The following is a 16,088-nucleotide window of genomic DNA, read 5'->3' on the forward strand; positions in this document are numbered from 1 at the left end:
GGTAACCCATACGATTCTGCCGTATTCTGTTTGCATGATTGTCTAGAATACGATCAGTGTGGTCAGTGGAAAAAAAATATGATGAGAAAAATTCCTCGACTCCTAGATTCCTAGCCAATCCAGTATTTTGACACATGGTTGCAGTTTTTGGCATTAAACATTGAAAGAAGCATTTCTTTGAACAGTTTTGGTAAACTTAATTAACGGTGTGATGGATGCATGTGTAGCATGTTTGAATCATGGATGTTCAATTGCTGTGTGGAGTATGCTAATTTTTCTGAAAATACACCAAGTTTGTTTGATAATACTCCAAGTACAAAACAGGGGTTCCCAGGTCGGCAGTTATATGTTGCTTATGATAAAGGTTTATAAGACTGTTGGCTTGTCCTAAGCTTTTATTGTTTTATTGTTGTTTCTATTAGCTATTTAATATGTTTTTGTTTTTTTGTTTTGTTTTTGGTGACAGCAGGTTAATGTAAAATCTAACTTGCATATTTGATTTCAAAAAGATGTTTGAACTCTTTCTTCAACTTTCGCTTAGTTGACCTCTTCTTTTGGTTTTGTAAAAATCTCTGAATGATCCATGAAGTTACGTGTATTCTTGGTTTTTAAGTTTAGAGGAAATAATAATGTGTTAACTCTTTTTCTGATTTTTAGAAAATGCGCAATAGGGCGCGCTCCCGGTCTACTTCAATTCGACAAATAGATCTGGATGTCAACAGAACATATCGCAATCACATTATGTTCAGAGAGCGATATGGAGTCAAGTGAGTATTGGAGTATTGTTTAGTGTAAACTTAAGAAAAGAAAAATTAGAAAACTTGATGGTGATGAAGGATAGGAGAGTAAATTGCAAAGTGTTTTCTTTTTATCTTTTTGTCATTCTTCTTCTTCTTCTGCGTTCGTGGGCTGAAACTCCCACGTACACTCGTGTTTTTGCACGAGTGGAATTTTACGTGTATGACCGTTTTTACCCCGCCATTTAGGCAGCCATACGCCGCTTTCGGAGGAAGCATGCTGGGTATTTTCGTGTTTCTATAACCCACCGAACTCTGACATGGATTACAGGATCTTTTCCGTGCGCACTTGGTCTTGTGCTTGCGTGTACACACGAAGGGGGATAAGCCACTAAGCAGGTCTGCACATAAGTTGACCTGGGAGATCGGAAAAATCTCCACACTTAACCCACCAGGCGGCCGCGGCCGGGATTCGAACCCTCGACCTTCCGATTAAGAGGCCGACGTCTTACCACCCCGCCACAGCGCCCTTCATCTTTTTGTCATAGCAGAGAGGGAGTGTTGTGTGTCTGATTGTATGGAGATGTGGGTACATTTGTACTCTTCTTTGTTCATACACAAGGCACTACTGGTTGATAGGGCGCAGGGGTTAAAGTTGAGGAGAAATGTTGCGCCTTATAGTCCTGAAAGTGAAAATACAGTAGGTGGTCTGTGCAATGGGTGGAAGATATTTTGAAGACATTGAGACCAGGTCTGTAGCTCTGTAGATGAAGATGCCAAGGTTAGATGAAGATTTACTAGGTTTTGAAAACCATTATCTGGAATGCTTAACAATTTTAACTTGTCCATTGTTTTTCTTCAGACAACAAGCACTGTTCCATGTACTGGCGGCATACTCGGTGTACAACACAGAAGTGGGCTACTGTCAGGGTATGAGTGAGATTGCCGCCCTGCTCCTGATGTACTTGAATGAAGAGGTAATTAAGTAGCAATGTTATCTTGTTTATTGGTATGATCGTAGCACCAATTGTATTTCTCATCTCAGAAAATAGATGGTATTAATGTGTGGTCATGGGGCGGGGATGTAGCTCAGTCAGTAGCGCGCTGGATTTGTATCCAGTTGGCCGCTGTCAGCGTGAGTTCGTCCCCACGTTCGGCGAGAGATTTATTTCTCAGAGTCAACTTTGTGTGCAGACTCTCCTCGCTGTCCGAACACCCCCGTGTGTACACGCAAGCACAAGACCAAGTGCGCACGAAAAAGATCCTGTAATCCATGTCAGAGTTCGGTGGGTTATAGAAACACGAAAATACCCAGCATGCTTCCTCCAAAAACGGCGTATGGCTGCCTAAATGGCGGGGTAAAAAACGGTCATACACGTAAAATTCCACTCATGCAAAAAAAAACACGAGTGTACGTGGGAGTTTCAGCCCATGAACGCAGAAGAAAAAGATGTGTGGTCATGATTTAAGACCTTGAGAAATTGTTCGGGAAAAGATTGAGTCTGAATATTCATTTTATGATTTTATGAACAGAAAATCCATACGTCCATAAAGTCTCAGATTTAGCAGAATGGTTTTTTTTTACCGACCCTATTTATTCCTTCCGACCCCAGAACATTTTTTGACCCTTTAAATTTTTTTCTTTCAAAATGACAAACCTCGATTTTGCAGACTTTACAAGGATAGTTGTTCTTCTCTGACATCTAGGGGACACAACTCGCACAATTTCCAGCCAATAAAAGGCACAGGCGCTTGTCAGAGTTCGGTGGGTTATAGAAAAACAAAAATACCAAGCATGCTTCCCCCGAAAGCGGCGTAGGCTACCTGAATGGCGGGGTAAAATCGGTCATACAGGTGAAAACCCACTCGTGCAAAAACATGAGTGAACATGGGCAGACCTGCCTACCCTTACGATTTGGGCGTAATTTACTACAAATTTTATTCCAAATTACGCCACTACGCTTTCCGCGATGGAAATACGATTTTTATGAAACCGAAAGTACGATTTTTCGCATTTCGTCCCGATATAAATCCGATCCGTATTTTTGCTCTCACGAGCTTTGTGAGCTTTGTCAGATGAGACATTGGAGAGTCTGCTCCTCCTGAAATCAAGATCAGGAACCTTCGGCACCAGGCAGTACAGCCAAGCAGAACTTGGCAGATTTAAGTCATGCTATTACAAGTCTTTGAAAAAGCCCTCTACCTCCAAATAAACTCTATGCTCATTCAGCAAACTCTTGATTACACAAATGGTGGAGCACTGGTTATGTGCGAGGCTGATTTCTCGAGATGTGTGACCACTGTGCACATGACATATTTTGCTTTCGTCATCCTAGATCGTTCCAATCAGTATAGTTTCCCAGTGATGTGTTCTGGGGTCGTTTTGACTGACGTCACAATTTGAGAAAATCAATGACATTTTATTTTTGCGAAGCAACTGAATATGAACAGAAAGTGTGCAGAAGAATGTTTGTGTCCTGCAAGACTTTATGAACAACTATTTCTCCGTTGGGAGAAAAATGAGGATGTCTACAGGCAAGGTAGTGTCATATTCTTTATTTGGGTTCTCCTTTTAGTCACACCCACCGATGGCCGTTACTTTTGGCAACGAAAAACTACTCTTTCTACCACCAGATTACTCTTTTTGGCTGGGCTCATTACTCCTTGTAATTTTTGGGGTAGGCAGGTCTGCATGGGAGTTTCAGCCCACAAACGAAGAAGAAGAAGAACTTAAAGGAGAAAGGAATCTGGTGTTCGTGTCTATAAAGATTCTGTCTGTTTGTGTTTCAGGATGCCTTTTGGGGATTGTCGCAGTTATTCATCAACGAAAAACACACAATGCATGGTACGTGACCAGTGCCTGTATGTTAATGCCTTTTTCTTGTATTTGCATTTTGTTTGTTGCACATAAGTTCCATCCTGAATTTGGCTTTAGAGCAGTAGTAACATTCTGGCTGTTTAATTCTTACAGGAATGGATTGTGGTTGCAGGACACATTATTTAAAATTCTACTAGAAAAGACAGTTGAGTTATGCCATGAACATGAGTGTAAACTGACCGTCACTCGCATCTGCAGAAAGTACTTTGGTTTCAAAAATATCTTTCTTTGTGCCTGCAGGATTCTTCATCCCTGGTTTCCCCAAGTTGATGCGATTTCAAGAACACCATGACAATGTTCTGAAGAAATATGTACCTAAAGTCCGTCGGCATTTCGTGAGTAAAAACCTATCTGTGGTTGAGAGTACATGTGTATAGTCGTTTGAGAATGTGCTTCCTTCTTCCTTTGATAAGGTTAACATTAACTCAAACAGTGGTTTATTTGTAGATAAGAATAAAATAAAAACAACGCTCACTGCGTTAGTGCTTATGTCTTCAAGACACATCCTATTTATTACTTTCATCACGTTACGAAATTAGATTGTATATTTTTGTGAGATTTTCCATATTTGTTAAAAGCATATTAATAAAAAGCATGCTGCCTGGATACATTTTCTGGTTTTTGCTCATTGCATTTATATAACAATTTTAGTGGCATTCATGGTTATTTTGGACACACTGATTTCATGCTATTGGAGGACCACATGTACTAATGTATACAGTGTGTGTACAGAGGCAAAATAGTAAATGCTATGTGCTTTCTATGAATTATGTGCATATGTAGACATGGCTGCAGAGGTTGCTGCAATACAGATGACATTTTTCTTTTACCACAGGAAAGAAATGAGCTATACGCCAGTTTTTACACCATCAAGTGGTTTCTTCAGTGCTTCTTGGACAGGGTAAGTAGAGTGAAAAGGGAGGAAAATTTGTCACTTTCAGAGTAGCCTGCACCGTTAATTGTATCCCTCAATCTATTCTATGTTAGTACAATAAAGTTCACAAAACTTGGTTCTGATAGTGAAGCTTTAATAAAATAAACTTTACAAACTTGGTTCTGACAACAAAGCATAAGTAAAATAAACTTTACAAACTTAGTTCTGACAACAAAGCATTAGTAAAACAAGAGGCGAAGCCTTCAAGGCTCACGTAAGAAATCGACAAACAGTAACACAAACTCAATCACTCCGTCACACATACACACACACACACAATAAGCATTGGTGACACTGTGCAAGAAAGAGAGACACTAGATCTAGATCTGTCTGTCTGCATGTAGCCTACTTACAGACACGACTGCCAAATAGTCTCGGCCCGCTCAAAATAACAATGACCGAGACATTCCTTCGTGTGACGTCTAACCCTCGCCATAATGTGACGTCTTCAAATGACGAAATGTTAAAGTTTCTACCACAGACATACACACGCACGCACGCACATACGCACGCACGCACGCACAGACAGACAAAGTTACGATCGCATAGGCTACACTTCGTGAGCCAATAAAGTTTACACAACATGGTTCTGACAGTGAAGCATAAGTAAAATAAACTTTACAAACTTAGTTCTGACAACAAAGCATAAGTAAAATAAACTTTACTAACTTGGTTCTGACAACAAAGCATAAGTAAAATAAACTTTACAAACTTAGTTCTGACAACAAAGCATAAGTAAAATAAACTTTACAAACTTGGTTCTGACAACAAAGCATAAGTAAAATAAACTTTACAAACTTAGTTCTGACAACAAAGCATTAGTAAAATAAAGTTTACACAACATGGTTCTGACAGTGAAGCATAAGTAAAATAAACTTTACAAACTTGGTTCTGACAACAAAGCATAAGTAAAATAAACTTTACAAACTTGGAGAGGTGGTAGCAAGGGTAGGTTTGACAATATCTGACGGTTGTTGACAAAAGGGAACTGTTTCGATCCTGAGGAGTGGTCGTTGTGGGCAGGTGCTAACTTTTGAGAGGTAGTGGCAAGGGTAGGTTGGACTGTATATGACAGTTGTTGATGAAAGGGTACTGTTGCAGACGCCGTTCCACCTGACGCTGAGACTGTGGGACATCTACATGCTGGAAGGGGACAGGCTTCTGGTGGCCATGGCCTACTGTATCATGAAGATGCACAGACGTAAGTTTCTCGTTTTAGCTCTTGTGTTTGTGGTGAGATAATAAAAGCAGGTTCCAATAGACTTGAGTGTGTAGATCGACAGGAATATGCTACCTGTGGTTATTTGGTACAAGGCACTTACAGAATGCTGTTGTTACTAAAGCTACAGATACGTATGCTTTCCTGTGCATGGTTCAGCTCATTTACCCATCGGTTTTCCTTGCAAACTGTTTTAGTGAAGTATTGCCTTGTATTTTATTTTTATATTGGTCACGGAATGCACTTTTCAGTTTTTGAGCCTGGCGTTCAGCAGTTAAAATCAAGGTAAAAGGAGCCGGCGTCTGGACCTGTTCTTTTTGTTTCTTCTTTTGTTTCTGGACCTCTTCTTGTTTTTTGTGATCTTATTCTCTTGACATCTGCCATGTTGCAGGCCGCATGCTGAAGATGGGAATGGAAGAGCTGTCCAAGTTTCTTCAGGAGTCACTAGAGAAGGACTTTCTCTACGAGGACGACATCGTCATCGAGCAACTACAGGTGTGTCAGGAGGAGCTACGCAAAGGCAAGATGGATGTGCCGCCTCGCACCAAGACCAACGAGAACCCCACGCTGCCCTTCGGCCTTGACATTCAGCCCAGCATTGAGCAGCTGATTGGCAAGCGCACCAACGAGTCCATCGACGAGCACTTCCGACGCAACCCTCGCGGGGGGAAAGCTGCCTACCTGCGCAAGAAGAACATGAACAATCTGGGCACACCCGAGTTGTCGCGAAGTCGAGGGGGAGGAGGGGACAATCGGTCCATACAGTCCAGCAGGTTGTCCGAATACTCCATTGACGGGTCGTCGTATTACGACACGGCCGCCAACTCTCGCCTCTCCCTGGCCGACCACTCGCGCGGCTCTATACCAAGCTCGCGCACTTCCTTCGCTGATACCTCAGAAATGGGCAGCATGACCTTGACCTACGGCGGCATGCCCGGCTTTCCTGACGATCTCAACGACATGAACGGAGCCGAGGTAACGACCCCCACCACCCCTACGCCGGGCGGCATGATCACCCCCACCCCTCTGACGGCATCCTCCACGTTTCACCAAGAGAGGGCTGACGAGATGATGGAGATGGAGCCAGGCGCACGGTCCCCTGCCTCGGTCAACTCAGACTACGACAACGTAAACGGTTCGTACGACGACCCCCCGTCCGTCATCGTTAACACCCCCATCCCCATCAGTAAGTCTGACGGATTTGCGGACGGCAGAACTTCCACGTTGGAGTCGGAGTACTTGGTGGAAAACGGCCACAACGGCCACCTCATGTCGCGCATGAAAACCACAAGGACTGAGAACGATATCCAGCAAGCTCGCTTTTTCGACTCGGCAGAGTCGAGCGAGGTCGAGCAGCAGAATGGGGTCACAGTGCAGCGACACCTCACGCACCAAGTGGCCAGTGCTACCACAACGCACACCAGGACTGTCTTTACTCGCCAAGTCGAGCGATCATCCCACATGTGACAGCGTTGCGTTGGGTCAACACGGTGATATATCGTGGGTGTAAACCATACCGACACATTGAGGGATCATCTTAAGTGAGACAGCATTGCGTTGGGTCAACACGGTGTTATTATATCGTGGATATTTACCATAAACACAATGAGAGATCGTTGTACATGTAACAGCATTGTGTTGGATAAACGCTGGTTGAATGTAAAACCACGCCAACGCAAGCAGTGTAGTCCCGCAAGTTATCTTACCAATGAGAGTTTGTGGCTGTGTGTGTGTGGATAGGCTTTGCTGTTGCTTGGAACAGACAGTTGCTCTACAGGAGACTGTACACATCTTGAAACGTCGGAAGAACATTGATTGCTTATGACTTGTGCTACATGCCCATGTACGCAAAATTCACATATTTTTCAAAAATGTTCCCTCATATAACTGCCCAGTACATTAATGTGATTATGCCACTGTGTGTCAAACACAGCATGGTCCTTGCTTCATCTTCTTTTTTTGTTTAGGGGTTTGGATGGGGGAGGGGTGGTACAGAAGGTATGACAATTCACGCAGGGTGAGCTGTTTTTGAAACAGAAGAGAGACTTGCAAGTGTTTGCGTGCTGATGATTTTGTATGTGTGGGTTTGCTGTTCAGTTAGTCGTGTGGTGAGCTTCGCTGAACGAGACTAGCATTGACAGCTGTTACAGGCTCTCTCTGTATTTCCAGTGTTGCTGACATTTTGCATTTCCCCTGTTTGTGAGAGTCATCTCAAGTGAACTAAGCAAGTCCAGTGTCATTTCTGCGCCACCATGCATCCATGGCAAATGAACACATTTTACAACAGATAGACTCAGTGTGTATACAGTGACTGTAGCGTTTAGCGTTTAGCAATGCAGTGACCCAGCTGTTGTAATTTACAGCTGTGCAGAAATCATTTGTGGATAAAAAAAACAAAACCACCCACTTATGTCACTGCTCCCTTCCCCCTAGAAAAAATAAAAATAAAAAATGCACTGTTTTAAAGTCGATACATGTATAGATCAGTTGTTTTGTTTTGAAAATAAAATGTGTTATTCATTGAAAGAAAATATGCACAGGGTGGTAGTAGGCCTTTTCCCCTAGTCAGTGTGTAATGTAGTTGAATTATGTGTATCTTTTAAACAGACTTTTACAAGTTGAATGTGTTCATCATTCAAAAACTGAAAATGAAAAATGATCAATCGCCATCACATGTAACCTTATCGGCACCACAACCATTATGGAGCTAAACACACCTGTATAACTATTTTTTTTAATAAAACCAACAGCATGCATACAATTTGAATATTATTAGTACATTATCTTATTAACATGGAGACTGATTTGTTGAAGGAGCAATTTAAACAATTAATTTGTGATGTTCACGACAACATTACATAACTACATTTGAAAGAGTTAAATTGTCATGTTATGCGTGCCTGTTTTTTTAAGATGCACGTGGAAATGATATGTGAGAGTGTGTCTCCACAAGCTTTGCATTTCACTACCTGTGTGGAAATATATTTCAACTATTAATATTTATAGCATGGTATTACCAATATCCCCATGCTATTAATTAATTCAGAATCGTCATCTTCATTAAGACTAAGAGTTATCTCCTAAAACGGAGTGGGTTTGAAGAGTAAAAGTCCACTATCACAGGTGTTGGTTTAGTGGGTAACCTTGACTTTTTTCAGCCCTTGTCTTGTCTTGTCAACCATTTTTCTTCCCTTAGTCATTTTCCCTTTTCATTTATTTTTCATTTTCATTACATTATTGTCCCATCGCTGCGAAATTCGGGTCGCTTCCTCCCAGTGGAAAGCTAGCAGCAACAGAGTCGTGCTACCCAGGTGTCTGCGTGTATTCAGCCACCTGCACTTATGGCAGGATGACCAAGGTCTTTAACGTGCCATGGTGGTGACAGGGGGGTGGGACATAGCTTCTGGGTCTGCACATAAAGTTGACCCGTGTCCGTCCCAGCCCGAATTCGAACCTGCGACCAGCCGATTACAAGTCCAGTGCTCTACCAACTGAGCTACCAGGTCCCCATACACCATTTGACGCCGACTCCTCCGTTCAAAGACTTTTTCTCTGAAATGGTTGGCCTTGCAGACTCAACTGTATTAGTACTATTACCAAGGTAAACCAGGCACTGATTCATCAAAGGTGTTTATTATGCACATGTATACATGTATAATTTTCTCTCTTTGTTTAAGTTGTTTTACTGTCCAGGTTTTTGTATGACATACATTGTATAGGCAGCACTACACGATGTATGAATGGTAGGAATCGGTTGTGAACTTTATTCATTGTTTCTCTGCACATGATTCATCAAGCTTGTGTCTTGTTTAACTCTTGACAAACGAAAACCAAAACTATTGTGATCTGGTGAAGTCATTTTCATGCCTCTACATACACTCCTAACATCAGGCATTCACTACCCCCCGCGGGCTAGGGGGAGTCCCATATTGGTTGGGACGAGAAAGAATTTACCCGATGCTCCCCAGCATGTCGTAAGAGGCGACTAACGGATTCTGTTTCTCCTTTTACCCTTGTTAAGTGTTTCTTGTATAGCATATAGTCAATTTTTGTAAAGATTTTAGTCAAGCAGTATGTAAGAAATGTTAAGTCCTTTGTACTGGAAACTTGCATTCTCCCAGTAAGGTAATATATTGTACTACGTTGCAAGCCCCTGGAGCAAATTTTTGATTAGTGCTTTTGTGAACAAGAAACAATGGACAAGTGGCTCTATCCCATCTTCCCCCTTTCCCCGTCGCGATATAACCCTTCGTGGTTGAAAACGACGTTAAACACCAAATAAAGAAAGAAACAAAGAAAGGCATTCACTCTTTCCATCAGGACAGATTTGTATTTCTTGAGGAGAAAAAAAGTCAGAACAAAGATGCTCCTTTGTTCTGGTGAGTCACTGAGTGTCTGTTCATCCGTTTGATATTGAGGCTAGTAAATAAGATTGATAGATCTATCAATATTCTGTATAGTCTAGAAAATGAAGATATGCTGAAGGTAGAATTTTGGGTGAAATGTTTATTCACACTCCTCATGCATGATTGCATTTTTATAATACATAAGTGTGTAGAAAACAAGCAAATGATATAATGCGCTTGGAATAGATGGTAACATTTCCGTTTTTTCTGTATTCTTACATTGTATATGTATTGTATTTGTTTGTATGTATGATTATGGCAGACATAGCAAGACCTAAAAAAAAAAAAAATTTTTTATAATGAAATACATCATAGTACATCAAGTCTCATGTAGAATTAATATTCTATTTTATCAGAGAGAATCCATACAATTTTGTTTCAATTAAAAAGCAAATGCGCCATTCATCAGTTTGCATTTTGTTGTTTTGCAGAAACTGCTACCAACCTCTCCCATACCGGTGCAATCTCACTAAAAGATACTTCAGGGATTCATTTTTAAGGACATGTATTTTAATGGTGTATGAGAGAACACGAGAAAGGGTAGAAATACTGTTCACCATTTCTTATGAAGCTTTTTTGTATGCATGTAAGTTGCTGTGTAGGGTTATGTAATGGTTGTATCAGTCAGAAATTATTTTAACTGTGCTATCTTCAACAAAGTCTGTGAACCACTGGTTAAAGCTTTTTTTTCTTCTCTGGCTGTATTGAAACATAAATGCATGCACTGCCATTCACTGCAAAATTTGCACATAGTCAGTACTTATATAAGTGTTCTTGATAATGCTGCTTTTACCTTAATTCTTGTTAGCTTGTTATAAGTCTTCAGAATTGATTTGTTACTGTAGCATGTCATGCAAAGTCTCACAACTTCTATCGACTTATATCTTATTTACCTTTTCAGTTTTGTGAAGCTAACTATGATAAAACAGCCAATTACTCAAACAGGTAGTAATGCTGATTTTATTTGCGTTTGTGTGTAGTTCTTCTTAATTCAATGCTCTTTCAATCTCTTCATTCTGTTTTGTCTTCTTTCTGCCAAAACCTTTTGACAAGTTTCAACACAAAACCTTGATAATGAAAGCTTCTGTTTTTTTCTAATGTTGGTTATGAGTATCTCTTCTTTCCTTAACAAGAAAATACATATAAAACTGGCTGCTTTAATTCTCTCTTTTCATTATTTTTGTTTTTGTTCAGTGTGTGTCATTTTGTAGAACTCTTGCTCATGTATCGCTAAGCTGTTTGAGGAGTTCATGTTGTTTCATATTGTTAAAAACACAACTCTGGAGCGGGATTGACATGTATTCATCTAGATGTTAATCTTGCATTGTAATGTTGTGCAGTGCTGTTTTTACACTTTTATAATAATCTGTGTACGCACTTCCACTTTGAAATACTCAGTTCATTTACACCATTGATGAAGCACATCTGCAGTGTTTCTTACTTTCATAGAAAACGTATGATGAGGAAGAGTCTTGACACATTTATTTCCGTTGTGAATATATTATAGTTACACTTGATTACTGAATGAAAGCGAAATGAACTGTATATACTTTTGTTGAAACCTGATTTTATTATGCAAGTGTCAGATTTATGTTTTGTGTACATAATGTACAGTGTACAAGTGCAGTTTTGTGCAAGTCTGTATAGATTATTTTTTACAGATGTTTGCTATTCAGGCAAAAGCACCAAAATATGTATAAATATGGTCAACAGTCCAGAATTTACACATGGTTGTAAAAAGTGTTGTTATGCTTTACAGTGCTTCTCGCTTGTCTAGTTCTGTCAGTGTCAAATTTGGATTCTTAGAGTAAAATAGTAGCTGTGCAAGAAACTTTGATCTTGAGATCTTTTCATATTTTTTGTTGAACCATGAACCGTCTAACTGTTCAATGTGAAATCTCTGTTGCTGTACACATTCATTGAAAATTTAAAGGTACTGAACTTGTCAAATCCAGGTGCACGGAGCCCCTGGGGCTTTTAGTCATACCTCAGGCAGCTATCCGTTAGAAGAACTACCAAGTTTCATTGACTTGCACCCAAAGAGTCAAGAAGTGCGATTTTTGTACGAATTAATTTCGTACTCGGACCCGGCTGGTCTTGACCTATTTTTGGATCTAAATTTAGATCAGGTAGATCACCACATCATGCACAAAAAGACACGTCACTAGCAAACTATGTCAGACATCATCATGAGTTTGTGTAAAACAAAATAGAGGCCGGAATCACTCAGTTGAATCGAACTCCGACCAAACACCACGTAATAACTAGGTTAATTTATGCACTCGCGTGAACAAGAAACTGTCGAGCTTCCCAGATGTCGTCGTTGGGTAGTTTTGGGTTTGTTTTACTAGTACCATAGGAGGATTTTTGAACTGTAAATGTACTCAGCTGCAACAAAAACGCAAAACGAAGGCTGTGAGCTGCACTGTGCCTTTAAAAGTTGAAAGCTGAAGCTGTGTTTCTGGTACAGTTCTTATGAAACCTGATTCAGTCCAGGGAGATGCGAAGGACATTTGTTGATCATTGTTTCTTGTTTTGACCATGGAGTCAGGAAGAAATTTTGATCTTGAGATCGTTTCAGATTTTTTGTTGAACCAAGAACTGTCGGTTCAAGATGAAATCTCTGTTGCTGTTACTGCAAAATGCTTGCAATAGAACATGACAGTGAACCTTTGAGGTGTTTGTATACGTGTAGGAGAAAACATTGATCATGCAGATGTTTTAATTTTCTGATAATCTATATCTGCAGTAAAAAAAAACACTCTAATTTTTATGCTGAATATCATGACGTTAGCAGACGTCTATCTGGTCAACATTTTCTCCTGTGACTGTACAAAGAAGTCATTAATTTTAATGTAAATCCAAAAATCTGATATCTGCAGTTTTAGAAATGCACGATTTATATGATCAACTAAAATGATTAGCAAGGAGAAGCATTGTTTTAGAGATTTGAGCACTGCCGTGTACACCAGAAAACTGGCTGCCTGTACTTTGTATTCATTCTGCGATTGCCACAGGTGTATTTGTGTCTCTGTTTTATTTATGTCAAAATGCACCAGAATGTACATAATATGCACATAGTATTGTCTGGAATATTTCCTGTGCCGTGGTTTAACAGGCATTGTTTTTTTGTTCAATATGATTGTACAGTGGTGAAAAATTCTTGCCCAGAGTTGGTGTTGTCATGAATTTGTGCAGTCAGTGTGTATTGCTGGTTAGACCATACAACTTCAGCAAAAGGAATAGAATTTTAAGCTTAGCAAAGCTGTGTGCGTTTCTCTGAATCCTTCTGTTTTCCCTTCTTTTGGTCGGTTTTTTTTCATCTCTAATTTTATTGAGGATGTTAAAAATAAATGCGCAGTGTTGTACTTGTGTTAGATTTCTGCACCTTATTATGCTTTTTTTACACTCCTGTCTCCTGGTATCTTTGCTTGACTTACAGCCTGCATCGTTTGTCAGAGAAGTTCACCAATTTTGACACAGATTATAGCAATGCAGCAGTTAAAGCGTTGTAAGGTTTTCATCTGTGCTTGCGTGTTGTTTTGGACGTGGGATTTGGGGGAGAAACATGACTGAATATAGTGTCCCCCTTCTTATGAATAAAAAGACGTGCAAGTAATAGATTCTTTGTATTGTTTTTAGTATATTTTCTTCTTTTAATTTTGGGGATTCCAATTGTCTTTTTGTTTGCAAGCTTTTAGAGGCTTTTGGTCTATTTTGGATGAAGTTTGAGTAAAACATTTTCAAACTTTTCTGATTGCTTATACACGTACAACTCTAAACTCTCTAGCCAGGAGTATTGGGGAGAGTATGGACATTTGTATTTTGGGGTTGGTTTTAGCATCAGTAGTTGTTTAAGTAAATGACTTAAAAGTTATTGTTAAGGCTGAAGAGTAACATTAATTATTTACCAACCTAGCGTTTGAAAGAAAAAGGGCACACTAGTCACTAGAAAAGAGCATTGATGTGAGCTCTCAGTCTAATTGCATACTTTGCAACTTTCACTTCTAACAAAAAAAAACGCGGGTTAGGGGGAGTCCCATATTGGTTGGGACGAGAAAGAATTTACCCGATGCTCCCCAGCATGTCGTAAGAGGCGACTAACGGATTCTGTTTCTTCTTTTACCCTTGTTAAGTGTTTCTTGTATAGAATATAGTCAATTTTAGTCAAGCAGTATGTAAGAAATGTTAAGTCCTTTGTACTGGAAACTTGCATTCTCCCAGTAAGGTCATATATTGTACTACGTTGCAAGCCCCTGGAGCAAATTTTTGATTAGTGCTTTTGTGAACAAGAAACAATTGACAAGTGGCTCTATCCCATCTCCCCCCTTTCCCCGTCGCGATATAACCTTCGTGGTTGAAAACGACGTTAAACACCAAATAAAGAAAGAAAGAAAGAAAGTTACCGACTTCAGCTTTGAATAATCAGCCGCTTCCACAAACATCAAAGTAGGCAGTTCTTGTTTTATTATTCTTTGCTATTATTTGCTTTGTGTCAAAGTGTGTGTGTGTGTGCGCGCGCATGTGTGTGTGAAATGTTGCGGTGTGAAGGTGGTTTGGCATGCTCATGACAGTTTTCATCATAAATGGCCAAAAATAATTAATGCGACTGATATTATTTATCTTTTATTATTTTGTTGACTCAAGTCTGTGGTATCTTCAAATGTGCCAACATTTTGTTTCAGTTACACCTTTCAATTTGTTCTAATCCTGCTTTATACTGTTTTGGTTCTCTATCTTTTAGAGTTGCTCACATTCTGTTAAAAAAGCAAATTTGAAAGTACAGTTGAATTCAGACAGTTGAATTCAGATCCTTTTGATTTTAAAACCTTGAATGTGTATGTGTTTGCATGCATGTCTGGCTGATGTGTGCATGCATGCATGTGTGCGTATTAGGTCTTATGAGTTTCTGCAGTCTTCTGTTCTGTTTTATCCTTGAAAATAAGAGGGGAAGATGTGTCAGGATTGCATGACATGTCGTTTTGAGAATGTGTTGAATGAACACAACTTCTTTTCTGATTCAGTGTTGTTGTTTTGTGTGTGCTCGAACTCTTTTGGTGGAAAAATGGAGACATGTACACATGTCTGTAAATGGAATCTTTGTGGCATCCAGTCCTTTCGAATGTGATGAAGCAACTTTCTTAACAATCTTTTATCTGTTTTCCCCAAGATAGTATTTACCTATAGTACAGTAAGAGGTTAAGATCAGTAGTAATGTATACATTTGTTTGTGTTTGTGCTAGAGTTTGATTTCTGCATACAATGTATACAAGATGCATGCACGCTTGATCAACTTTATTTGTTTCTATTTAGGAACCTAAATTGATAGTTAAATAAGGAACAGGTCTTTGGAGACAGTAGATTGGTTTTGTGTTAGTCATAATGCTACTCTTTTGTTTGCAGAATTTTGTTTCCCTATGTGTTTATTAACTTTGTAAGTTGTACTGTTCGATAATTCACAGAAGTGAAGCACTACTGTTTTCTGTGATTGTATTCTTAATTTTACAATTCCTACAGTACATGCGAGTTTGAATTACAGCAGTTATAGCCTGAATATGTTGTCTGTCTTCTTGTCTGCTGTTGTTGAGAATAGACTATGCACGGAAATGTTAACTTTTAATTCAAGACCTTGTGGCATTGCTATCCTATATTATAAAGAATTGGAGATTTTGTTCATGTCAATTGCATTTCAATCATTTTTTAAAGACTTTGTGTTCATTAGATTTAAATAGTAATTGTAAGGTCATAACAGTTTCACTGTTCAGCCAATTGTCAAACCAGAATTAAAAATATGTGTACTGAAGATGATCGCATTCAAGGTACTGTGTGTGTGTGTGTGTGTGTGTGGTGGGTGGGTGGGTGGGTGGGTGTGTGTGTGTTTGCTGAGAAAAAAAGGAATGACATGAGGTGTACT

General features: G+C 39.6%; 1 protein-coding gene across 1 annotated transcript in view; it reads left to right on the plus strand.

Annotated features, from left to right (window-relative positions):
- The window catches only part of LOC138962669 (USP6 N-terminal-like protein), a 49,169-nt gene extending 33,192 nt beyond the window's left edge, over nucleotides 1-15,977 (plus strand). Inside the window, exons 8-14 of the mRNA XM_070334576.1 lie at nucleotides 658-767; nucleotides 1,600-1,714; nucleotides 3,528-3,582; nucleotides 3,856-3,950; nucleotides 4,451-4,516; nucleotides 5,651-5,750; nucleotides 6,160-15,977. Of these exons, the coding sequence (XP_070190677.1) occupies nucleotides 658-767; nucleotides 1,600-1,714; nucleotides 3,528-3,582; nucleotides 3,856-3,950; nucleotides 4,451-4,516; nucleotides 5,651-5,750; nucleotides 6,160-7,235 (1,617 nt within the window). The 3' untranslated portion in view covers nucleotides 7,236-15,977. The remainder of the gene's footprint in view (nucleotides 1-657; nucleotides 768-1,599; nucleotides 1,715-3,527; nucleotides 3,583-3,855; nucleotides 3,951-4,450; nucleotides 4,517-5,650; nucleotides 5,751-6,159) is intronic.
- The last annotated feature ends 111 nt before the right edge of the window (nucleotides 15,978-16,088 follow it).

The sequence above is a fragment of the Littorina saxatilis genome, linkage group LG3, assembly GCF_037325665.1.
Source record: "Littorina saxatilis isolate snail1 linkage group LG3, US_GU_Lsax_2.0, whole genome shotgun sequence".
NCBI lineage: Eukaryota > Metazoa > Mollusca > Gastropoda > Littorinimorpha > Littorinidae > Littorina > Littorina saxatilis.